Here is a 26,697-nt window from a genome sequence, read left to right as displayed (position 1 = left end):
TTTTATATGCTATTATTTTTCCAGTCAAGCTATGAATTATTTGAGAGTAGGTGAATCATAGTTCTCTGAGCCTCGAGTTTCATCTAATAAAACACTGGGCATCCAGCGGGGACTTACTTGTACTTGTGAAATGAGTTGATTTCCTACTCCTTCTGTTTGACCCTCTATGGCTCTGTTTGATGAAAGTGGAAGCTACTGGCATTTGTATGAAATGGACAAACAAGTATCAATCACTTCATTCTATAAAATGGATATTCATTCTCATGATCATGTTATAGTTTAATCTTTCATGTCATATTTCAGAGTCTGCTGTCTTCATGATTTTTATCCATATACTGTAGATTTAACTAACAAATGCCATCTGAAGGAAGAAAATGTTTATACCTGGGTGCAGTATTCAATCCTCTCCAAAATGATGGCAAAGTTGGGCCTGTCTTCAGGCTGATGTTGCCAGCACTGAGTCATTATTCTATATCTGAAAGAATAAGCACAGTAATTAAAGTCAGGAGATACCGGAGGATAGAAAAGACATTTCTCCCAGCCAGGCATGGCATCCATCTTTGAGGCTGTCAACTCATCTAGGACCTACAAGGTTGAGATGCTGCCTCCTGCTGGTAGCCTGGGGAACCATGCTCAGGTGCAAGGCTTTATAATGCCAAAGCTCATTAAATATGACAGATTAAATACAACTCCCTTTTCCCATCCCTTAATTGAAGCCACTTTGGGAGAGCAATATTCTACATCACATTTGCCTTGTTCTGGGAAGGAAGTGAGAGCTGCCAGACAGGACAGCAGAAAGTGCAGGGAACAGAAAATGTAAGGGAGATTCAGACATCTAGTACTGAGTAGCAGGGATCCAGTGTGGAACACATAGTTCTCGGGGTACCCCTACCGGTGTAGTCCTGGAGAGGCTATAATCTCCAGTAAGACAGGGGATACCTTTTCTGAGGTAGAAGAATAACTCATCTACTGGGGTCACACACACATTTCTATCTTAAGAGCACATTACACGAAACAGCTTTCAACTCTGCTTTAAAGACACATATGTGGCCCAGATTTGGAAAGAGAACTGCTTGAAGAAATGTTTCTAAGAGTCATACACAGGCCCAGGGCAGTTCTTAGGTGGATCCATCCGTCCTCCACTGGTGACGAACTCCAGCACTTCTTGGTTGCTTTTGCTGGGATATGGCATGTACCCGAGGGAAAAGATCTCCCACAGCAGCACTCCAAAGGACCTGGCCGTAGGACAGAAGACACAGGCAGGGATGTAGATACAAGCACACACACATTGAGTCTTTCTTTCTTCTTTTAAAAATTATCTTTAAGTAGTTGGAAAAGGGACATATTCAACAAAGTGGTTTATGAATTCATGAATTCAATGAGTCTGGATCGTCACCCCTTTCAACATTCTCACTCATCCTTCCTGTACTTTTCCTAATTTTTCAGGATATATAATGATTTTTTTTTTTTTTGGTCAGTCATGGGGCTTGAACTCTGGGCCTGGGCGCTGTCCCTCAGCTCTTCAGCTCAAGGCTAGCACTCTACCACTTGAGCCACAGCACCACTTCCATTTATCTGAGTGGTTTATTGGAGATTAGTCTTGTGGAGTTTCCTGCCTGGGCTGGTTTTGAACTGCCATCCTCAGATCTCAGCCTCCTGAGTAGCTAGGATTATAGGTGCAAGCCACTGGTGCCTGGCTTATAATGAAAACTTTGACTGCATTCTCCTTGCTTTTTCTCTTCATTCTCACCTCAATCTGTTTCTCCCTTTCCCATAAAAGAGGGTGCCAAGATGCAGAAACTCAAAGGAATGAAGGAGAAGGTACCACATGGGACTCTCCATTGAAAGATAACCACCAGTAACATTTTTTTGGTTTCAGTCACATTTCTGTGCTTTACTTTTTTTTTTAGCATTGCAGTTTAAAAAAAATGGGGGAAGAAGTTTTCCAGGAAGATTTCTAAGAGAACAGAGCTCAAATATTTGATTTTGGAAAAATCTAACCAAAGCATTTTTCTTGTGAGATGTTCACTGAGGGTTAAAAAATCCCTTATTTTGGAATTCTTAGCTTGTCCGTGAGTTCCCAGTTTGGTAGTAGGTTGTTCCTTTCACCCTATTCCTCACCTTGGAATAGCAGGGGAAAAACAGAGGAATTACATGGTCCTATCACATTCGTAGAGGACAAATTGAATAATGATAGGCACTAGAGCCCACAAGCTGTGTAGACCAAAGAGGAGCAAAGAAACACATGCACACACATACAAAGACAGCCCTCTGTCATAGCCATTTATTTCAAAGTTAAAAATAAGAATTCCTGCTATCTTTAATTCTCTCCTGGAGCTTTCAAGAAATAAATTGTGGTTTATAACAATTGTGAGATCCCTAAATTAATATTTTTTGAGAAAGAAATAGAACAAGTTTCTGTAAAGGTACTTCAAGAGAAAAAAATGAAAGATGAAAAAAAATTAGAAATTTCTATAGAGCAGATAAAAAACCCTAATTGCAGTTATATTCAACATGCAATTTCAAACCTGGATATGTATTTTTTTTGTATTCCATTATCACACAGACATTTTCCTTGCTAATACATTTTGGAAACAGCATTTGAAATGGTTGTCAAATATCCCATTGAGCAGTTGTGCCCTAATTTGTCTTATCAAATTGTCTTCAATTTTCAAACTATTTAAAATGCCATGATGATGTTCATCTCTGCTAAAAGGAGGATTTCTTCAGGATTAATTCTGTCATTACTATGCTAGGATAAGTTCATGAAATCAAGAATAATTCTAGTATATCAACACGATCAAACGAATAAAAATATTGAGAAATGTGATTTCCAAACACATTACTATGTTCATTTCTCAGCACTGCCCAGAGTACAGCAGATTCTCTCCTCTACACTGTGTGTGATTTACTATGAGAACTCCTGAAATTAAAACTTGATGAGTAGTATCCTACATCATTGGTTAACACGATGGACTATTTTTACAATGTTTATGAGTTTACTTTATGTTTATGTTATCATATAGTTTTTTTAGCCCATTCTTATGTTATTTTGGTTATCACATTTCCTTTTTTTGTTTGTTTGTTTTGCCATGCAACTTCCCATTCTCCCCCCAACCCTCCACCAGCCTTGGTGTGATTTAAACTCAGTATCTCATTCTTGCTAGGTAGGTACTCTACTATTTATTCAGATCTCCAGCCATTTTTTGCAGATTTTTTTTTAAAAAAAGATAGACTCTTGCATTTTAGCCTGAGCTGGTCTTTAATCATGATCTTGATTTCCACCTCCTGGGTAGCTAGGATTATAGGCACATGCCAGTGTATCTGGCTACGTTCTTTACATGTGCAAAAGATATTAGTCTTTCCTCAAAAATTCACTCTTCTATTAGTTGCTTTCTAACTTTACTTTCTAACATGATAAACATTTTTATATTTAGGTAGTTAAGTCTATAAAAATTTTCTATGAGCACTGATTTTAGGTAGTTAAATCTATAAACATTTTCTATGATCACTGATTTTATAATCATGCAATGCTTTCTTCACCAAAGATGAGATATTTGCTGTTTTCTCATAGTTGTGTTTTTTTTTCTCTTCTTAGATTCAGTGGGAATTTAACTTGGTGTGTACTATGAGGAACTAAATTAACTTTTCTAAACAATTACTCCTTTAATACTATTCATTAAGTAATATTTCTTATACCTATTGATTGATGATTGAAAACAGGTCCATTTTTGATTTATCTATTCATCTCATCTATTTCTCAGCTTCTTGCTTTAAGACAATGCTGTTTTACTTTATTTTTGTGCCAATCTTGGGGCTTGAATTCAAGACCTAGGTGCTGTTCCTAAGCTGTTTTGCTCAAAGCTAGCCCTCTACCACTTGAGCCACAGCTCCACTTCTGAGTTTGTTTTGGTGGTTAACTGGAGATCAGAGTTTCAGAGATTTTCCTGCTTGGCTATTTTAAACAGCAATCCTCAGATTTCAGCCTCCTGAGGATTAGAAACATGATTAACTGGAGATAAGAGTTTCAGAGATGTTCCTCCTTGGCTGGGTTGAACAGTAATCCTCAGATTTAAGCCTCCTGAGGATTAGAAGCATGAATCACCAGTGCCCAACTCTGCTTTGCTTTTCATGTATTTGTTTTTACTATATATGTAAAACGTTTCCTCTTATTTTTTCTGATTTCTTGCTTTTATTTTAACTGACTTATGAGGTGATTTTTAGGACTATGTTCCAAACCAATTTTGTTTGGCATTTTGATTAAAAATTTATTTGAAATCCTAAATTCTTAAAGGATCAACATTTATTTATTTGCCAGTCTTGGGGCTTGAACTCAGGGCCTGGGCACTGTCTCTGAGCTTCTTTCCCTCAAGAGTAGCGCTCTTCTACTTGAGCTACAGTACCACTTCTGGCTTTTTTCTGAGTAGTTTATTGGAGATAAGAATCTCATGGACTTTCTTGCCTGAGCTGGCTTTGAACCGTGACCTTCAGATCTCAGCCTCCTGAGTAGCTAGGATTACAGGCATGAGCCATGAGCACCTGGCAATATTTTATTTTATTTATTTATTTTTGTCTTTCTTTTTATTGTCAAGGTGATGTACAGAGGAGTTACAGTTACATAAGTAAGGTAATAAGTACATTTCTTGTAAAACTTGTTACTCCTTCCCTCATTTAATATTTTATTTTTTAAAGGAATATTTTATTATGTTTTATTGTAACTTGGAAAACTATTTTCAAGAAAGGAAATTTAATAAAGACAAAATAGTAAAAATTAGAAATATAAATGTTCAAATCTAAAGATTTGAAATTTAGTGAAAATTTCTTAGAAGTCATTGCTCTTAAAAAATTTTCTCTCTCTCTTTTTTTTTTGTTGGTCGTGGGGCTTGAACTCTGGGTCTGGGTGCTGTCCCGCAGCTCTTCAGCTCAAGGCTAGCGCTCTACCATGTGAGCTCCAGCGCCATTTCCAAAAATTCTCATTAAAAAATATTTTTATTATCTTTAAGTAGTTGTACAAAGGATTTGCATTTAACAAAGCAGTTTATGAATACAGTGCGTCTTAACCAACCCTCCTCTTCTCTTACTTTTCTTCCGAGTAGCTAGGAATACAGGTGTGAGCCACTAGCACCTGGCCTTTTTTTTTTTTTTTTAAATAAATCCTGTCTTTAATGTCTGGATGTAGCTTTCTGTTGTTAATAACTCCTGACATAAAAATTATAGGGAACTATACTTTTATGGAACACAAAACACTCTTGTTGTCATCTTGGTGAAATTTCAGAGATTGTTGTGAAGAAGATTGGACAAAGGTGCTTTCCATGTTTTGAAGATGAGCAGGTTGTAGCAGAGACTGTGACAATACAGGCCTAACACAGATGGAAATAGACTGCCAGAGCTCTTTACTGTGTTTTGTACTAATTGCCTGGCACATATATTTTGCCTCTCTAGTGGTCTTTAAGCCCTCCCCAGCAAAGCATAACAGCAGAAATCAAACAAGCAAGAAACTGGCTTAAAGAATTATAGTTATACATTTTCTTTCTGTCTAGAGTTAGATTTTTTTCTTTTATTAGCCTATAGTAGTTGTACAAAGGAGTTTCATTGTGCTATTTTCATACCTGCATAGAAGATATTTCAAATTTACCTAGCTAGCTAGATTTAGTAGACAGATATGATGATTAAATACAAATGATATTTAGATAGATAGATAGATCTTTGAGATAAGTAGATATCAGCATCTTTTGAGGGAATCTAGATGTTATTTCACCTTTGGGACAGCACACCTTTTTTTCTGAATAAATAAAATAGATACACAAAACTCCCATCTTTAGCTCTTCTTCCCTCCCTTCCCTTCACTGAGGTTCCAATGTATTTTCCTGGTGTACTCTTACATTCTCTAAGAATGTGAGAAGGCATAAAATATGAAGATTCTATATTACAGACTTAATTTTTGCATTGTAAAATTATTAACAAGGTTTTAGTACTTGGTACTTGGACTTAAGCTCAGCGCCTTGTCTTCTCACTTATTTTTTCCACTCAAGGATGGCATTCTAGGACTTGAGCCACATTTCCATTTCTGACTTTTTGCTAATTAATTAAAGATGAGAATCTCATGGACTTTTCTGCCCATGCTGGCTTCAAACAATGATCCTTAGATCTCAGCCTTCTGACTAGCTAGGATTATAAGTGTGAGCCACCAATGCCCGGCTTTATACCTGAGTTTTCAACTACTCCTTTTTTTTTGTAGTTTACTCCTCCCTCTTCTTGCACTGAGTATAATTTTTGTAATACACAAACATCAATGTTAATACAGAATTCTTTTATATTGCTGAGCTATTTTCCAAGATAAAAATGAACAGCCTATTACCTAATGCTGGTGCTCATGACCATAATCAGATACTCAGGAGGCTGAAATCTGAGGATTGCTATTTGAAGCCAGCCTGCACAGGAAAGCCAGTAAGACTGTTGTTGTTACTTAACCACCAAAATGCCAGATGTGGCGGAAGTGTGACTCAAGTGGTAGAGTGTCAATCTTGAGCAAAAAAGGCTAGGGACTGCATCTAGGCTCTGAGTTTAGGCCCCAGGACACATTCTCTCTCTCTCTCTCTCTCTCTCTCTTTCTCACACTCACACACAAACATTATGAACAGCTTATCTTTCTATCTGTTGCTCATGGGAGAGTTGGGTTGTTTTTGTCTTTTCTGTATTTCAACAATGAGCCAATGAACATCTCTTCCCAAGAGTATTTGTGTCAACCTTTCATGAATGGTGGTACTTAAGAGCAGAACCAATGGGCCATAGCTATGCATGTGTTCAGAACCATTACTATAGCTATGCATGTGTTCAGAACCATTACTAAGTTCTCTTCTGCCTCTGGGTAGGTTAGGTGACTGATATTCCACCTTTGGTGCACAAGGGAATCTTCTAGAGAGTCTATTAAAACACAGATTACTGGGTCCCACTCCCAAGCATTTCTGTCATATTAGGCCTGAGGTGGGGGCTGCGAGTTTGTACTTCTAATGAGTTGCCAGGTGATGTTTCGGCTGCTGATGCAGGGACCCCACTTTAAGCTATTCCATGCTCTGCACTCTCTTTTATCTGGGATTGTTTCCACGGTTAGTTTAGTCTACTTATTAGCATGCACAATCTTCACTACCACTGGTGTGGAAGTCCATGGCGTGCGATCTCGTGTGCCTCTTTTTTTTTTGGTCTTGTCGTGGGGCCTGAACTCTGGGCCTGGGCACTGTCCATCAGCTCTTCAGCTCAAGGCTAGCGCTCTACCACTTGAGCCACAGCTCCACTTCCGGCTTTTTTTCCCTGCTTATGTGGTGCTGAGGAATCGAACCCAGGGCCTCAAGCATGCAAGGCAAGTGCTCTACCACTGAGCCACCTTCCCAGCCCGGGTGGCTCTTTTTTACCCATGGCACTTGGCACTTGGTGAGTACTTTCACTCAGGAGATTTATATCTGATTCTGGGAAATACTGAATTATTTCCATATTTTTATTCTCTTCACTTCTTTCTTTCTGTGACTCCCATCTCATCAATTTAATGGATCGAATGTTCTACTTGTCTCAATTTTCTTCTCTTTTCTTTCCTATGTAACTATTCTTTTAGAGTTGTTTTATTCTTCCAGAAGATTTATTTAACTGTATGTTCCAGTCCATCCATTACTTTTAATATTTCTGTCATCATATATTGAAAGAAAATGAATGTTAGCCAGGCATGGATGGCTCATGCCTGGAATCCTAGCTACTCAGGAAGCTGAGAACTGAAGATCAAGGTTCAAAGTCAGCCTGAGTAGAGAAGTCCAATTAACCAGCAAATTTGAATTTGGTGTCACTTGACTGACTGCATGGTGTTGGCAGGGTGTGCTCCCTCGAAGGCTCTTAGGGGAGAGTTTGTTGCAGGCTTCTCCCAGCTTTTGGTAACAGCCAGAACCCCTTGAGCCCACATCCGTGCTGCCTCTTCCTTCACTGAGGGTGGCATTTACTATTCCTTTTTGGGCTGAGGATAGAGGTCAAGGAAGGACACATGTGATGACATTTGCTCCTAGAAAACTACCTCTTGTCCAGATTGTCATCTTAATTCATCCTTTCCCTCTTCTTCCTCTTACTCCTCTTATTGCTTCTCCTCCTTTTCCTCCTCTCTTCCTCCTCTTCCTCTTCCTCCTCTTCCTTCTGTTTCTCTTCCTCCTACTAGGGGTTGAACTCACGTGCCCAGTCCTTTTTGTTTCTGAGATAAGCTTTTGCTAACTTTCTCTGAATTTGCCTTGAACATTGATCCTCTTCTTTCTTTTTTCCTATTTGGTGCCAACCCTGGGCCTTGAACTCAGAGCCTGAGTGCTGTCTTGAACTTCTTTAGCTCAAGGCTAGTGTTCTACCACTTTGAGCCACAGCTCCATTTTCCGCTTCTTTGGTAGTTTAGTGGATATAGAGTCTCATAGACTTTCCTGCCTGGGCTCAAACTGTGATCCTCAGATCACAGTCTCCTGAGTAGCTAGGGTTACAGGTGTGAGCCACGGATGACCAGCTTACTTCTGTTTCTTGAGTAGCTGGTTCCACAAGCCTGTATCATCACATCCAGCCTTCCTTTTCTTCCAAGCTAACAATGGTGAGCTTCTGGGATTAAGATCTTTGGTGCTCAGTCTGCTACACTGGTGACCTCATTGTCAGTATCTTCAATGCTTATTTCCCCCAGGACTTCCCCTCCCTGCCTGTTCTTGGTGCTGAGAACAATCCATCTTTATATAGACACACTTCAGAAGAAAGTTCTTCTGTTGCCATACACTTGTGGCTCATGCCTATAATCTTAGCTATTCAAGAGGTTGAGGCCTGGAGGTTCAGTTTGAGGTCAGGCTTGGTCAGAAAAGTCTACAAGACCTCACATCCAATTAACCAGCAAAATGTTGAGCTGGAGGCATGACTCAAATGGTAAATCACCAGTCATAGGCAAGAAGGCTAAGCAAGAGTGAGAGGCTCTGAATTCAAGACCTAGCACTGGCACCAGCATTTAAAGAAAGAAAAGAAAATATCCTGGCATAGATTAGAGTACCACTCCCCTGCTGAGGTTTATGTTCCTAAGACCTAAGGGATTTAGTTGAATCTCCCTGGAAAGAGAATCTCAGACTTGATGATAGAGATGGGGGCGGGAATGGTGTGTGTGTGTGTGGGGGTGAGTCAATACACTAGAAGATTTGCTCTCAGCAAGGGTCTACTTAGTCATGAACTTTCTAATCTCTGAAGTTTTGTTTTTGTCATCATCTCTGTCTTTTCCAGACAAAGAATTTTTAATGCAATTAAAAATCTCCCGTTATTGGTGTGTATGTGTACATGCATGCACATGTGTGTATATATTTGCATGCTCTAAAACACACATATCTGTGTGTGTATGCTAAAGTTCCACTTAAACATGAACTTTCTAGTCTCTGAAGTTTTGTCTTTGTCATCTGTATCTTTGGAAAACAAAGATTTTTTAATGTAATTAAAAATCTTCCTTTTTTGATGCATGTGTGTGTATGTATGTATATGTGTTTGTATGCTCTGAGAACACACATCCATGTGTAATGCTTTGTGAGGGAACAGAGGTTTCATTTGTCACATACAATTACATGAGGCTCTCAACATGTGGTTCTCCCAGCCAGCAAAGTCAGCCTCAGTTTAGAAGCTGTTGGAAATGCAAGTGTCCAGCGGGACTTCAGGCTTGAATTAGAGACTCTCAGGGTAGGTCCAGTAATCCTCATTTTAAGAAGCTCTCCAATGAGAACCACCACTGTGAGTCATATCCAATCTTTTCTCTCCCTTTCCTTTCCCCATTAGCCCAGGGGCTCAGTGAGGAGCGTGGCTCATTTGGCCCAGGAACACCACCTAAAGCCTCGGGGGGTGCCTGCATCAGCACGGTAGGAAGACTCACCATGTGTCTGTTTTAGAAGTAAATATTCCTTCCATGAAGGCCTCTGGGGGCATCCACTTAACCGGCAGCATGGCACACCCTCCCTTTCTATAGTAGCTGGCTCTGTGGGGAGGAAGAAGACACCAAGCTCGGATCTGGAGATGGCACCACACAGAAACTTGAGAACATGGCAGCAACACAGTTTTCCCCATTAAAGGATTGAAATCGGAGGAGTCCTTGGTGGTTCCAGAGGAGAGTGGGACAGCACAGATCATTTAGTTAAGAACTTTGGCATCATTTAATGGCGCATTTGAGGCATAAAGGAAAAGATCTATGCAATGACTGAGATCCCTGCTAGCAGATGTTGAGATTTCCCTGTTGGATATTTTTTTATTATAACTCACAATGAATAACACGACTCCAGCCTTCTAAGTACATTATGTTTTTGATGACCTGCAGTAATGTAGGATCCAAAATGGGAGAACTGAGAGGAGGGTTGCTGTCTTATTCATTTTGGATCCTCTGTGGCACTTGCACAGCAGTATTTAGCTCAATACAGGCGCTCGACACATCTAGACAGCTGGCAGGGGTTGTTCCCATAACATACCCGGACAGGAGAACTTAGGGCTGGGCATAGAGTTAGCTTAATACACAGATGAATTAAATTGAGGAGTTTTCATCAGTAATGTCATTAGTGCACGGCTCTGAGAAAAACTAATAAATTAACTCATCTACCTTTTAAGCCAATTCCACACCTAGCCTGGTGTTCTGTGTCTGGATGCGTTATGGGAGACAGCTCCTCACCAGCTGTCTATATTAATTAATTACTTCAATAAACATGTAGGGAGTTATTGGTATGTATCAGGTACTCTGCCATAAGCTGAGGACATAAATATGTCATCATCCGTCTCCCAAGGATACAGTTGAGTGGAAGGAGACATATCTGCAGTCAGTGCACAGACACTGAACATGACAAAGTAGTAGGGACAGAATTCAGTGCCACGAATGAAGGATTAATTTGCTCTATGTGAGGCAGGGGTAAGATATGAGGAAAGTCTCACAGAGGAGCATGGATGGAGTTAAGATGTCAAGAAATTCCTGACCCACAAAATTGCCTAGTATGGGAGAGCAGTGGGACTGTAGGTAAACAAGGGTGGTTAAAAGCCCAAGTAAGGATCTTAATTGTCTCCTGAAAGCCTTAGTCACCAGCCTATGGCATGATTGGGAGCTAGTGAAACTTTTAGTAGATGAGGCCATGGGAAGGAAATCAAGTTGTTATTATTGAAGGCATGGCCTCGAAGGGGATATTAGGACTCTAGCCCAGGCCTTTCTCCCTTTACTTCCTGGCTAACATGAGATGAACATGGGGCCTGTGCTGGTGCCATGTGCTCCTACCATGATATACTGTGTTGCTACACGCCCAAAGCAATAGGGCCAAATGAGCATGGATTGAAACCCCCAGAACTGTGAGCCAACATAAACCTCTTCTTCCTTGTAAGTGGATTTGTCTCAGGTATTTGTCCCAGTGGCAGAAAGCTGACATACAACAGGAAGCTATCAGAGTGGAAGGCAGAGCCTGATAACACACCACAGCATTGTATTTTAAACTAGAGACTATTGGGGTATTCTGAGACAGTAGGAAAGAAATGCTGACTTTAGGTTTAAAAGGCTAAGAGGAGGATACGAAAATCACAAACACATACACTCCAGCAGTAAGCAGCTTTGGAGACATCCTCACCTACTGAGTCCTCACCTTCTGCTCCTCTGTGGTCTTAGCTCAGAAGCAGGATCTTTGCCCCTCTGAACACAGTACCAGTTCTGACCACTGTCCTCAGGGGTACCAGATTACATCCAACAGTCTCCAAAGAGTTACAGCTCTATATAACTATGTCTCTGCCTTTCCCCAGAGAGTTAGGGAAGGCATTTATGAAGAGGAGAGACTTGCCCAGCTTGTGCATGTAGCCAGTCATAGTTGTCAATAATGAGGAAAAGAATAAACTACAAGTTGGGAAGGAAAGTATAAGAGAAAGTGCTGCATGTTTAAAAACAGGTTTTGAAACCTACTAGGCAATATTGTTGTTGTTGGGGATCAAATCTTGGGCTTTATTAAAGAGGTTAGGCCACAGTGCTCTATCTTCAGCCCAAGAAGCATTTTTGTTGTTGTTGTTGTTGGTCATGGGGCTTGGGTGCTGTCCCTCAGCTCTTCAGCTCAAGGCTAGTGCTCTACCACTTGAGCCACAGTGCCACTTCCCCAAGAAGCATTTTTTAAAAAGTTATGATTATTTTTTCCAGTAGCATTGAACATGTGACAGGGAAAAATCCTGGGAGCTCTTGAGCCCTGAGGGGGAGGGAGGAAAGGGGTTGAGTTGTTATAAGCTCAAATGGAGGTTTTCCCCATCACAAGTATCCAAGTGATTCAGAACCATTCTGAGAACACAGCAGCCTGAGAGGAAGGGCGCCAGAGAGACAACCTAATTAGGAACCCAGTGTCAAATGCATGCTTGGAAGTAGATTCGCCAGCATGGATACTGATTAAGGTCTCCCTTTATCCTGAAAGGAACTTACTGAAATTTCGTGCAGGAAGTTGACAAGGTGCCAGGAAAGCAGGTAAGGTACACCAGCTGTAGGCTGTTCATTTGTGGGTACAGGGCAGTAGAGACAGGCTTCAATGGGGGACAGTAGTTTGCTCACCTGTAGATGTCTCGTGCCATCCCAAAGTCTCCAATCTTTGCTATTCTTCCAGTACCAGGACAGGTGAGGAGGCAGTTTCTGGCAGCAATATCCCTGAGGAGGAAAAAAAATGAGAAAATGTGTTTCCTAATTTCATCCTGGGAAAATAAATAAATAACATCCATTATTAGGATCTTCAGCTTCAATCAGAAGTTCACACAGTTCCATCTTTTGCTCTTTATTTCCTTTGCTATATTATATGTCCGTGTGAAAGAAATAGCTATGTTAATTCTAGACCTCAGAAGTAATGGAGAAATGGGATAGGAACAAGGGAAATGATGGAAAATGGTTAATGGGACAATAATGATGAAGACAATAGCAATAGGAATTAGAATTTAATGACCTTTTACTCTGTATTAAGCCTTGTTCAAGGGCTTCATGACTAATTCTCATAACCAGCATGTAAGATACTACTTTGCTTTTACTAAAACATCAAACTAAAAGCAGATAATATAGAGGCATAAGAAATGCTGTTGGGTTATAGGCCCTTGTTATGTATAGACTACAGGTTGCTTTCTTTTTTGTCGGCCTATGGGGCTTGAACTCTGGACGTGGGCGCTGTCCCTCAGCTGTTCAGCTTAAGGCCAGTGCTCTAACACTTGAGCCACAGTATCACTTACGGTTTTCTGAATGCTTTATTGGAGATAGGAATCTCACAGACTTTCCTGCCTGGACTGGCTTTGAACTGCAACCCTCAGATCTCAGCCTCCTGAGTAGCTAGAATTACAGGTGTGAGTCACTGATACCCAGCCTACAGATTGCTTTTTGCCAGTAGTGTGAAGAGGTGTTCTGGTTTAGCACGATTTGCTGATATTTCCCCACATACATCTAGCCATTATGGCTCTGGAACTCATGGTTATCTCTTGAGCATTTGCTAAACTTTGTGAGACTGATTTCTTGGTTGCAGGCTCCAAGTGGCCCATTTTTCTGTAGGAAGCCTCCAGACATGATCCAAAGTTTTCTAAGACTTATCTACCATGACTATGACTGTTTATCCAGGGACATGCATATAGGAATCAAGATTATAGAGACAAATCTGGAATGGTCTCTAATAATATTAAAGTCCTATGCAGGAAAAACCAAGAAGTACCTTCGGGGACAACAGATGGTGTTTTTGTATTTTCAGCTGGCTTCTTGGAGGTTCTAATTCTTGGTTGAGAAAGCATTTGGAAAATAGGCTAAGCTAGTATTTAAAAAAAAATAGGCCCTGGGACAGTGGTCATTGCTTGGAATGCAAGAACAATGGGCTGGAGTGGAGAATGATTATTGCTAAGACTACTGACCTAATTAATAAGGTTTAAGTTGAGTTTTGGAGGGACAATGGTGCATAACAGGCTCCCAATAAAACCATAAAAAATCATAAAATGTATGACATCAAGAAAAACAGTTGGATATATGGCTATTAAGTCTCAAGAGAAATATAGTGAAGTAGACTAGGAACAATATTTATGGTCCCAGAAAGGTCTTTACGCTGATGCATATAAAATAGTTACTTTAAAAAGTGATCTTGAATTTAATGACAAGGAAGTCGATGTAATATCATAGAATATACTAAGATTTGGTAGAATGGCACATAATTCTTACAATTGCAGTAAACCATGTCCAAAGGCAAGAGATTTAATGAAAACAAAATGGAGCCTGTGGTTCTGGTGGGGGAGACTACTCTGAATTCAGAAGGCATACGTCTCAAAAGTCCATGAATCTTCAGGGCAGATACTTGGCTGAAGGAGGAGGAAGGAATAGAGGCAATTTCATCATGGGAGTAAACCACGGACCTCCCTCCTAGCAATGAAGCAAAAGGTGCTCTTCTACTATAAATTACCAAGTGACCCCATCTCTCTTTGGGGAAGATGGATGACTGCTGCCAGAAGTTTGCTTTTACTTAAAACAGGCCATCTCATAAATTCTTGAGTTGATCTTCAACCAACTTAATTTCTTAAAAATGATTTTAAAAAGTAACAATGGCTCTGGGATTGAATGTTAATCTTTAGTCACTATTTACTGGGTGTTATCATGGTGTGTCACAACTCCAAGACAGCAGATCTTAGAATGACAGAGGAAAGGTAGAGGTGGTCCCACAGCCAGACTCCATGTGCTCTGGTTTCAAAAGTGGCCAAAGATACACAAGAAGTAGCTGTAATGAAAAGCAAAGGGAAACACTGGAAGTCACCATGGTGATACCCAAGTTGTTCTCACATGAGTCTAGACTTAAAGGACATGGAGAGGAAACGGGAAAGTGTCTCTAACCAACAGTTGCCTCACGGCCTTGTCTTAAGTGAGCAGTGAGAAGAGCCCAGAGTTGAGATTTCTGGCCAGTTCTGAGCATAATAAAAAGGGCAGGAACGTAGCTAAGCTGCCCTTTGAAGCAGACAATGCAGCTTTGGATGAAGACACAGGGCTTTGGTCCTGGATCCTCTTGTGCTTCTATTATTTCTATCAGGCAGAATGAAGTAAGAGTTGGAAAAGGTTCAAATCCAAGAGTAACTTCAGATCAAAAGGATGGAGCAAGCCCCGTGTTGGTGGCTCACACCTGTAATCCTAGCTACTTAGGAGGCTGAGATCTGAGGATCATGGCTCAAAACCAGCCTGGGCAGGAAAATCCAGGAGACTCTTACCCCCAATTAATCACCAAAAGGCTGGAAGTAGAGCTGTGGCTCAAGAAGTAAAGAGTCAACTTTGAGTGAAAAAACTAAAGGACAGTGTCTAGGCCCTGAATCCAAACCCAGTTACTGGCACTTATGTGGGAGACACAAAGACACAGAGACAATGTTGGAGCAATAGTAAAGTGATGAGCTAGATAAGAAAGGTTACTGTCCCCTTTAGGAGTCACTTTGGGGCTTGGGCAAGTGTACACCCTCATCTCTTTTCCCTACTCTATTGGGGGGTAGGAAGGGGAGAGCCTAGCTTATCACAAACTAATCACTTTGCTACTTTTCAACTCACATAGCAGCTCTCATTTTCTACTTTGTGCTTACATATTGTAATTGTGATGAACATGCCTTCAACTCTTTGAAGACAGGGGTTCATAAATCATAGTGACTACACCAGGCTATTATTTATGGAATTATAAGCAAATCATTAGGAAAAGCTTTGCAAAGAGCCCAAATAATCTTTTCCACTTTTCTGATTTCAGCTCAAGCTGCATCAACAGTCAGAAGAAAAGAAATAGATGATCTATGGTGTTTACAGCACAAAGTATAGATGTGATACTCAAATAGCATTAACATACAAGGATCAAAAGAAGTGTCGTATAGATGAAAGAAAATAATTACTATAACTCATTTCAGACAAAAGCCTATTTTTTCCAACCAATATCCATGCTGTCCCCTACTCTATGCCAGAAATAGGAAGGTGAATAAAGTAACAGAGTCTTTGTGCCTATGAGTTTAGTGTAGAGCTTGAATGTTTAGGCAGAGGCCCTCAAGAGGTCTGGAAAAGTTCACAGGCTTACACACATGTGCAGGAGAAGCCTTGGGAGTCTGCTACCCTTTCAAGGCTACATCACATGAACAGCTCTGCAGAGAGATCTCTTGTGCTCCTAGGGGGAATATCTGGCCCTGTGGCACCTGGCAAGCACACACAAAGTGGTAGGAAGAGCAAGATCATGTGACTCACCGGTGGATGAAGTGATTTTCCTCTAGATATTGACAGCCACAGGCAATGTCCCGAGCCACGTGCAGAAGGTCCAGCATGGTGAGGGAGGAGGGCTGATTCTGTGGAGAGACAGAAGGGATCCACTAGGGAGGCTCTTGCAGGAGACTGGGAAATGTGAAACTTGAGCTTCTCTCTTCGAGAAGCCAGAACCCAGGCCTGCTGCTTGCTAGGGGTCTTTTTTTTTTTTTTAAATCTTTATTGTAAAGGTGATGAACAGGGGTTTACAGTTACATAAGTAAGGTAATGAGTACCTTTCTTTTTAAACACTGTTACCCCTTCCCTCATTTTCTTCTGCTTACTGCTCCTTACTTCCCTTCCTTCCAAGTTGTAAAGTTCATTTCCAGCGTAGTGTCAGATCCATGGAAGAGAAGGGGAATTGCAGCAGCAGCAGGACAAAGGATGATCTAATGCAACAGTGATATTCCTTAGGGGTCTAGACCTTGACTTCTCTCTACAAATCATCTGGAGGTTTTCAAAATCCAATACCTGGCCTCACTACAGACCTGGGAATATAGGCACAGCTTTGAATCCAGCATGAAGTGGTGTCCTTTTCCTTTTAATGTTTCTGTATGTTCTTCTAGCCATACCTTCATAACTATGTGAACGCCTCAAATTTATTAAGAAACCCATGAAGAAACCAAGGGGTAATCATGTTGTACTAAAACTCTTCTTTTTAGGCTGAATGTGGTGACTCATACCTGTAATCCTAGCTACTTAGGAGGTTCAGATTGGGAGAAGTACAAATCTAGGCCAGCTTGGGCAGAACAGTTCATGTGTTCCCATCTCAAGCAATAAAAAGCTGGATGTGGTGGCACCTGCCTGTCATCCCAGGTACACAGGAAGTGTAAAGGGCAGGATGGCAGTCTAGGCCAGCCTGGACACAAACAGAAGACCCTTTTTGAAACTTAAAGCAAGAAGGGCTGGAGTTGTGGCTCAAGTAGTAAGGGCAAGGGCAAGGCCCGGAGTGCAAACCCCAGTAGCACGCACACACACATACATGTACACATGCACACATACACATAAAATCTTATATTTAAATGTCCCTCCTAGGGCCTTGTGCCATGTCCCAGCCTTAAAATACCTTTAGAAATTAATTTTTCTCTAAGAGCTAAACCTAAAGTGGATTAAGAAGAGCATTTGGGAAATGTTGGGCAGTTAGGACCCCTCTCCAGCTGTTCTGCACAGAGTCTTTTTTAGGCCAAAGGAAATGTCACCCCACTTTCAAGGCACATCCTTTCTTGGCCTGTTGGCCAGCCTGGATGAAGGCTTTCAACTCTCCAGAGGAGACATACATCACGGCCTCTCTTGGCTCTGTCCGGCTGGGAGTGCTGTGGTACAAGCCAGACGCTGGCAGAGACATTCCCATGGTTAGTGGAGTTGGCTCTCCTGGCTTCCCAAAGAGGATCATTTGCATAAACACAATGGGAGGCTGGAGAGAACACACAACCAGAAATCACAAGTCCTGAGTGCTAGTCCCAACTTTTTTTTGGCATGTGGTCTTAGTGAGTCAATAAATATCTCCAGGCCACAGTTTTCTTGTCTGTGAACTGGTGGGGTGAGACTTCCAACACCCACCAAGGGGTGCTGGGAAACCTGAAAGTCTCAAGAACGGAAGTGCTGAGAAGGGTTAGTGTGAGATGGGGTTAGTCTTTCTCCCCCAGCCTCCACCCTTCTGCTGAGTCTTTTCAAGAAGAGATTCTCCCCAGATGCCAGGATAGTCACCCAGGGGCATGTAGAAGCAGTGGGAAATTCCTAAAATGGAAATATTATCATTATTACTATCGTCGTCATCATCATCCATTATTATTATTGGCAGTGTTTGTGTTTGAACTCAGGGCCTTGAACATTCTGGGCAGGAGCCTTACCACAAGCCTAGTCAACTCCTTTTTGCTTTAGTTATTTTTCAGGTAGAGCTGCAGGGTCAGCCTTAGACCATGATCCTCCAACCTATTGCCTTCCTTATAGCTGGTACTGCAGTCATGAACCACCATATCTTACTGATTTGAGATGGGAGGGTCTTGTTAACTTTTACCCAGGCTGGCCTCCAACTATCATGTTGATCTCTGCCTCTCCAGTAGCTGAGATTAGAAGTGTGCACCATCACACCAGGCTTAAAGCAGAGGTGCTTTAAATTGAACCTGACCGTAGACAGAACATCCATGGCATTTCAGAGTTTTCTGCCACCATGTTGAAGTCCCTGCAGCAGTGCAGTCTGTTTTCAACTTTCTGCAGCAGAATGTCATGAGGTATTCTCTGTTCTCTGGGGAGGGGAGGGTGATCGAGGTTCTAACCAGGCTAATTTTCCTTCTGGGAGCCCCTTTGCCATACCCAAACCTGAGTCTAGTTCCTGGTGGTTTTGGGCCCTTGTGAAGGCCCAGTAGAATCGGGCACTAGATGGGCGGCCAGGAGTGCATGCTTTATCCTTTCAAACCACCTCTGAGGTGCTCTGGCCCTGCCCCCGGGGTTCACCTGTGCAGATCTGAGGGTAAGGAGGGTGGACTGCCCCATGCCACACGGTGTCCCATGGCCAGGCTGGAGCTTCCTGCATCCTTCCCAAGGTCTCTCCCCTAGGTACATGCAGCACCCTCCTGAATCTTCTGGCACTTTCTTTTAATAGAAAACAACAAGGCTGGGATGCCCCTCTCTGAGCTATAAGCTCAGTGGGTTCAGAATGAGTTGATAGGGAATTGAGTGAGTGACACGTCTGGCTTGGAAGTCCTTCTCTGCGTTTGTATTGGAGTTGATGGTCCCGGGTTACCAGGCCATACAATGGAGCTGGGCAAAGGAATGCATTTCAAGTCTTGGATGGGCTCCTAGGACTGGGGCTCAGCTGTTGTTCCCACTCTGTCCTGATGTTTCCCTTGAATGGATTCCTGGGCTTTCACAGAGTCACTGGTTCCTGGTTTACCCTCGTGCTCCCCCATCCCCTGCTCCTGTCCCGCCGGGCCATGGTGGGGAGGATGGGCCCTCACTCACCGGGCGTGGGCGAGTCTCCCGCAGGAAGGATTTGAGGTCTCCGCCAGCCATGAGCTCTAGCAGGATGAATCTGGGCAGGGCTTGTAGGCTCACCCCGATGCAGCGCACGATGTTCTGGTGGTTGAATTTGCTGCACAGCAGAGGGGGTAAGTGAATTTAAATGAGATGGTTGGTCATCTTTTTTGTTTTGATTTGTTTTCTAGTGGTACTAGACTTTTAACTCAGAACCTTGCACTTGCTAAGCAGGTGCTCTACCGCTTGAGCCATGCCTCCAGTTGTTTTTGCTCTGGTTAATTTTGAGATCGGGTCTAACTCTTTGCTTAGGCTGGCCTAGACTTCAGTCTTCAAGGTAACACCACCTGCTACAGCTGAGAGAACAGGCTCATGCCGCTCTCTGCCTATTGGTTGAGATGGGGTCTTCTGAACTTTTCTCCCTGGCTGCCCTCCCATCTTGATTCTCCTGATCCCTACTTCCTGGGTTGCATGAGAGGCACTGCTCTTGGCTTGTTCTGACAAAATGAAGCAGAAGAAGCAGGGCAGTCATGTCTTGAACATGACAGAGGGGGAGCTCCACTGACTCCCAGACCTGCTTGCTGAACTGGAGGAAGACAGGGCAGGCTGCTCAGGAGCTCGGTTGGCAGGGAGAATTTGGTAAGCATGAGAGGTCACTGCACAGGTTCTGGGGTGATAAAGTGGCAAGGGAGAGGGAGACAGGACAGGGTCTTTCTCAGGTACGGATGCATGAATCCATGCATGGGTTCTCTGAGAAAGGTCGCAGGCAAAAGTTGCAGGCATAGCTTCAGAAAAGGGCTGCATGTGAGCTGCTAAAGCACCATGGGATGGAGTGGCTTCATGCATCCCTGCAGACAAGAGGGCTGGAGATTTGGTTTTCCCTTTTTGGGGGAGAGGGGATGGGAGTCCTGGGGCTTGAACTCAGGGCCTGGGTGTTGTCCCTTAGCTTTTTTGATCAAGGCTAGTGCTCTACCACTTGAGCCACAGCACCGCATCTGGCTTTTGTTGATTAATTGGAGATCAGAATCTCATGGACTTTGCTGCCTAGGGTGGCTTTGATTCTTGATCCTCAGGATCCCATTATCTTGAGTAGCTAGAATTACAGGCAAAGATTTAGTTTTTCTGTCAGATTAGGATATACAGGGCAGAGGGGGATACACTCACACAATAAGTGCACATGTATGCGCATGCATGGACACACACATCACAGAGATATTGAGTGATTGATTCTCTTTCTATATAGTCTTCTACTTTCTTATTCAAGAATCATGTGTTAGCCAGGCACTGGTGGCTCATGCCTATAATCCTAGCTACATAGAAGGCTGAGATCTGAGGACTGCAATTTAAAGCCAACGGAAAAGTCAGGAAATTATGAAAGCAGGAAAATCATATCTCCAATTAGCCATCAAAAAGCCAGAAGTGGAGCTGTGGCTGAAGTAGTAGAGCACTAGTCCTGAGCAAAAAAAAGCTTAGGACAGTGCAGAGCCCTGAGTTCAAGCCCCAGGACTCAAACAACAACAACAACAGCAACAAAATCCTGTAAGTATCATCAGGAAAACAAATCAGAAAATAAGTGCTATTTTCAAAGCACTTTTCAAAGTGTTGACCTCCTGGGGCTCCAGAGGCCAAGAACCTGTCCCTCACTCTGCTGTGCCCTTGTTTCCTGGCTACTTCCTCTCTGGGCTGGCCCTACCCATTGGGATGCTCAAGTAGAATTTTAGTGCTAAGAGGGATCTATGAGCCCTTCCGGATCTCAAGGTCAAACATCTATACCTCCTCTGCTGTCAGAGAAGACACCATTGGGAACCTCCATCACTGAGATTTCCAGCTGAAATTGAGACCCAGAGCTGCAAGGTGAGTCCACTGCAGATCTGGGTGGGCAGCCACCCAGCATGGCAGCGCCACATTTCCTTTAGATCTGATCTATAAGCTGGCATGGACAAAGGGCCATGCTTCCAGAAGAGGGATGTGGGAGGGGATTCTCTCTCTTGATGTCAAAAACTAGCACAGTCTGTTTCTTCAGCAGTGAAGGAACAAGAGGCACTGGGGGTCAAAGGCAGTGGAATAGTGGAATAGTGGAACAGTGGATCATTAGGGCACACAGCTAGGTTCTGAGAGAACCATTGGGGTTGGAGTCTTCTCTTGGGGCGGAGGAGCCATGCTGGGGAGAGCCCCATTTCCTATCTTCTAGAAGTGTCTGGGGAGTTGGCTGGGGTCTCTCTTTGGCTTTACCTGATGATCAGGGCTTCCATGAGGAAATCCAGCTCGTCCTGTTCTGAACACACCTCTGGCAGCGTCTGGGCACAGAAAAAAGGGCAGGAAGGAGCAGTGAGCTGATAGCTTCAGCCCACACAGTCCTCAGGGCAAGGCCGGACTCAAGAGGAAGCTGCCTCTTACCTTTACAGCTACTTGAAGGGGACTAGGGTCATTGGGCATGCCTGACACCTGGCCTTCATACACCTCCCCAAAGGCACCATGGCCCAGACCCCTGTGCCAACGAGAAGACAAGACAGAGTGGGGTTAAGTGAGCCACAGTCAAGAGGCAGCTGGGGCCCCTGAGTTCAAGGATCTTATCAGTGGATGTGCACAAGAGACAAAGGGTGGCCGTTATAAGGAGTGACACTTTCAACCTGTCTAACTGTGCCATCCTGAGCCATTCTTATCTAAACTTTAGGAAGAAAGGTTCTATGGTGTTTTGACTTGTGTTTTCCAAGGTCTTCATGCTGAAGCGAATTCCCATTGTCAGCTATTGAGGGGGTGATTAGGATTAGATAAAATGATTACAATGCGGTGTCATGAGTGACTACAAGTGAGAGAGCAGGGGATTCAGACACACACAAGCTTGTTTGCCCTGACTTTTTCCGGGCCATGCTGAGAACTGGTCTCCGAACTAGCATCTGGCCATCGTCAGATGTCTACCCTAAATATTGCACCTCTAGAGTCCTGAGCCAAACAACCCTCTTTCTGATGTAGCTCTCCTTGTCTGTGGCAAACAGGAAAGGTGTCAACTCAGGTTCTTACCAAGGATCCATCACAATGGCCAAAATGTATGTTCATTCAATGAACAGGTAGTGAGTCTCACCTATCTACCCGGATGCAGAGGTAAGTAACCCATGGCTCTTGCCATGCTCCTGGGGACAGTGACAGATCACTGGCAGATACATTTTGTAAATGGCAGAGGATCAAACAAGGGCACTCCAGATGCTCAGCGGTGGGGTGTCTAGCAGGGGGAGGGCAGTCATCAGAGGAGGGAATGGGAACCGAACCATTCAGTGTCTGAATGGATTTTGAGGAACAGATTTGGCTCTTCCTGCCAAATCCTTTTTTCCTTGCATAAGCCCTATGAATCCACTGGGTGTTAAAATAAACTGACCTCCCCATGTGTGGCTCTGAACATAAAGTTTTGTCCATCCTAGGACTAGGCTGGAGTACCCTAGGGATGGATCTGCTAGGCTCTGGGGCGAGAGGACTCCATGATGCTGCCAAGGCCCCACAGCTCTGGGAGAGCAGCAGGCACTCACCGAATGAGGGTGATGTTTTTTCGAGGTACCTCCTTCAGGTCACTGATAGAAGAGGTCTTGCCGGCAAAGCAGTAGTTGGGGTTGTAGTCGGTCATGACGGTCGAGGTGCGCAGCTTGCTCAGCTTGTACTCGGGGCTCTGCAGCTCCATCTGCATGGCTTGCAGCTCCTGGTGCTTCCGGCGGTACACTGTGGACACACAGAGGTCAGCTGACACGGAGAACCCAGCACGGGACACTTCCTCCAAGAAGCCTCCCAGGGTCTCTCCTTCGCCTTCCTTGAATTCTAAACCCTTCCGTCTCACTAATAACATGTGCCTATGTGCAAAAATGGCCCTTTAACCAGAACACCATTTTAGAAAATTTAAAAGCTTAAAAATCACCTACTGTATCACACAGGGGCTGTATCACACGGAGTCTGGTTCCTGTAGGAAGCAGATTCAAGATGGGATGATATGTACTGGATTTTACTGGGGGCAGGGACCATAGAAGAAAAGAAGTGAAGCCAGGGAAGGCTGAGATCCCCCCTAGACTGTGTAGTGAGTTAGAGCTCACGTGAGGGAGAAATAGAGAAGGCTAAGGAGAAGCTGCCATGCAAGCCAGGCCATTTTGGTAAGGTTCTTGGGAGACATTCTGGGACCAGAGGTGTCCATGAGAGAGGTATCAGGACTCCTAGAAATGTTCCTACCTCAACAGTTCTTCTGTGCTATGGGGGTGGGGTAGGATGGCCTAGGGGTACACCAAGCAGTGGACCGAAGAGTGAAGCTGGGGTCATGGCCAATGGTGTGTCCACTGTGTTTGGTGAGTGGCCACACGGTGACAAATCCCCTCAAGTGGTATCTGATTCCCTGCACTCTAATTCCACCTCTGATACTTACAGCTGAGGGCAGCTCAGTGGAGCACATGACCTGTGAACCTGGGCTCCTTTCTGCTGCCCTGTTTTGCTAATTCCACATAATGAGGCTTGTTATCATGAAACGAATTCACCAACACAGCATAGCTTTGAAACATTCTACAGAGCTTTAGCATGTGAGTTTCCATGTTCCTTACTACATGTGAGTGCATACTTCAGGGAGACAGAAAGAAAGGCTGATGATTCAGAGAATGTGTTCTGCAGGAAAAGCCTAACACTATGACTTCCGGGTCAGGCCAAGTGCTACCCAGGTCAACTGCTAAGAGCGGAGTCCCCTCCTCTAAAAATGCTCCAACCCTGAGCATATGATTTTTTTTCCTTTCTTTCTGCTACAGGGGAAGGGAAAGATGGCAGAAGCAACACACAGATGAGAAGGGAACACATTACAGGAGTGAAATGAGGAGTGGGGAGAAGAAGCAGGAGCAGACAGGTAGAAGGCTTGAGGTTCCCTGCCCTCCAGCCTTTTCACCCCCCCCCCCCCGCTCCTTTCTACAGCAATGCCCGAGTCTGGTCATAGGAGCTTAATGATCTGAAATGTGAAATCACCAGGAATGCTGTGAGAATGCAACAAGGGTTGGCTCTGATTACCCTGTTCCACTGAAGGGTGGCACCATGTGAAAAGGCAGTGCACGCTACCATCTCTCTATGTTTCCACAGAGCTCCTTGCTCTGAGGGGCTGGTCTGAGCAAGCTCCTAGGAGCCTACCCTTATACTTGTCTTCATGTCTTTGTCCACCTGGTCTGCTGAGCCTCTATGACCTTGGATTAGCTCACCTGGATTGACAGGTCAGATGGGATTATACTCAGAACAAGTGTGTAGTTCTCTCTCTGTCTCCTCTCTCTCTCTGTCTCTCTCTGTTGCCTAGTGGGGTTTGAGTATTGCCCAGGGAATGAACCCAACCAGGAATGGTATTGATGAAGCCTAGGCCCACATTTCTGCCCTCCTTTGGGAGCCCTCAGAACCTGACATACTCACCAATCATGATGCCAGAGAATGCCAGGACAAGAGCAGCCACCAAGGCAGAGGTCACAACAGAGAGGATCAGCGACAGCGGCAGATGGGGTTCCGGGGTAGGTGACACTGGAAGAAAGGACCCCTGGGCATTGACAACCATGTTGATTCTCTTCTGAGCTGGTCCCAAGTCTGAATCACCCTTGTTCGTAGGGACCAAAGCCACCTGCTGCTTCCTATTTCCGGAGACTTTGCAATACCTTCCTTTCCAGGGGACCATGAGCTCCTTATAGTGGCTTTGGGTGAAAGGAAAATTCCAAGGGATAACTATCAATGCTGTAAATTGGTCCCAAATGTCAACTGCATATGTACAAGTTGAAGACAGAAGAAACAACAAGTTGATATGGATGAGACTGGGGGACCTTCAGGGACCCACGTACTCAGAAGGACTAACAGAGGAGAGAGTAGAGTGTTCCCTTATGGATCCTCTCTGAGGACAAGTTTCTTCAGGTCAGGGTGTGCAGATTAGGTCTCTGCTGGCCAGGCCATAATCCCATAGCTGACACTACACTTGAGAAGGGGCCTTGACATGCAGAGTATTTGCAGAGGAGGGCCCCTGTGGTGAGGAGGAGGTACTCCACTCTATGTGATCAAAGCTGTGGGCTATTATTCTGGAAAAGACTTAAAGCCAGAAGTCTCATTTTTTGAATCTGCACTTGAAAGACTATACCAGTAAGGAATCCCCAAAGGAGAAGTTCCAAGGGCATAGGGAGGATCTGGCTCATTCCAGTGCAGCCGAGTGCCTTAGAAATGCTGAGGACCCTGTCCATTGGGTCCTTGTGGAGTGATGAGTTAGCTTCTGGGTAGAAGGGTCACTGGCTCCATGCCTAGGTGAGGGATGAGACTAGATGCCTTTAAGACTCCTTCAGGGGTGTGGACTCACATTCCTGCAAGGCTAGTTGTTGGAGCACCAGCAGGGGAGGGACAGGATGCTTCCAAAAGGGACCTAGAGTTATCTGGGGACCAGTTTCCCAAGCCAGTCTCCCCTCCCCCACTTCTGCTCCTTACCAATGCAGGAGACGCCATCCTCTGCCAACACTGTCCCATGGTCACAATAACAGATGACCTTGTGGCTTTTGGGGTCCATGTGACATTCGTCTACCTCACAGTGACTGCAGTTGAGGTAATGCTTGATATTCACTTCCCCATGGCCTTCCATCACTGGGGACAAGAAGGGAGGGTCAGTCTTGGGACAAAATGGAAGACTACCCTGCAATTCCATGCCTGGCCTTTGAGCTTTGTCTCTAGCAGCCTGCTGTGGCAGCTCATCTCTCTATAAGGAAGTCTCCCCTGTCATCTGATGAGTGAGTAGAGTTTGTGTGTCTTGTGTGTGTGTGTGTATGTGTGTAGACACTTAGGTTGGTGACGCAGGTACACAAGTCATCATGGCTGCCTTTTATAGCATTGGTCTGTCTTGGTGGTTGTATCTTGCCTCCATGCCTACTTAAAACCACACACAACCTGATTTCCCGAAACCTTGATGAGATGAGCCACAGAAAGACGTGTCTGCAAGGGGCCCATGATCATGCCTTAGGATCCTGATGACCTGTCGATACCCTGAGGTGTTAGCTTGGTGTGAGGAAGTTTGTTCCACCCCCTTAGCAGAGTTAGAGGTACCTTTTAAAGCCGGGGTATACAGGATGCCCAGTGGACTGATGAAGGAAACGCCATCTTCCCCATCCATTTCGGGATCGTTGTTGGAGGCAGCATTGCCACCTGCGGCAAATCAGTGAAGAGTTGGACACAGATGTGGGTGCCAAGATCTCAACACATATGTGTGTCAATGGGGCATGAAGCTCTGGCCAAAGCCAGTGGGTGTCAGGGGGCCCTGGGGTCAGGGGAGGTGGGAGGGAAGGGAGGTTCAGGGCACAGAGGCTGCCTTTGGAAATTCGGTTGGCTTCATGGGCCCCTTTCCTCTCCAAGCTGAGGCCAGATTCCTAGTGGGAGGGGTCTCCCCCACTCTGCTGAGACCCCACTAGTGTCTCTAGGCTGAAATACGCCCT

The 26,697-nt window shown here is 44.0% G+C and overlaps 1 protein-coding gene across 1 annotated transcript in view; it reads right to left on the bottom strand.

Annotated features, from left to right (window-relative positions):
• Positions 1-26,697, bottom strand: part of Alk (anaplastic lymphoma receptor tyrosine kinase) — a 716,643-nt gene that overhangs the window by 10,914 nt on the left and 679,032 nt on the right. The window contains exons 17-28 of the mRNA XM_013013560.1: positions 26,312-26,410; positions 25,703-25,855; positions 24,659-24,763; positions 22,774-22,960; positions 21,650-21,740; positions 21,485-21,549; positions 19,241-19,370; positions 16,226-16,323; positions 12,572-12,664; positions 9,902-10,003; positions 1,101-1,235; positions 385-475 (exon numbers count right to left, since the gene is read on the bottom strand). Coding sequence (XP_012869014.1) covers positions 385-475; positions 1,101-1,235; positions 9,902-10,003; positions 12,572-12,664; positions 16,226-16,323; positions 19,241-19,370; positions 21,485-21,549; positions 21,650-21,740; positions 22,774-22,960; positions 24,659-24,763; positions 25,703-25,855; positions 26,312-26,410 — 1,349 coding nt within the window. The remainder of the gene's footprint in view (positions 1-384; positions 476-1,100; positions 1,236-9,901; positions 10,004-12,571; positions 12,665-16,225; positions 16,324-19,240; positions 19,371-21,484; positions 21,550-21,649; positions 21,741-22,773; positions 22,961-24,658; positions 24,764-25,702; positions 25,856-26,311; positions 26,411-26,697) is intronic.

The sequence above is a fragment of the Dipodomys ordii genome, unplaced genomic scaffold (genome assembly GCF_000151885.1).
Source record: "Dipodomys ordii isolate 6190 unplaced genomic scaffold, Dord_2.0 Scaffold20, whole genome shotgun sequence".
NCBI classification, from domain to species: domain Eukaryota; kingdom Metazoa; phylum Chordata; class Mammalia; order Rodentia; family Heteromyidae; genus Dipodomys; species Dipodomys ordii.
This window is presented reverse-complemented; position numbering and strand designations above follow the sequence as displayed.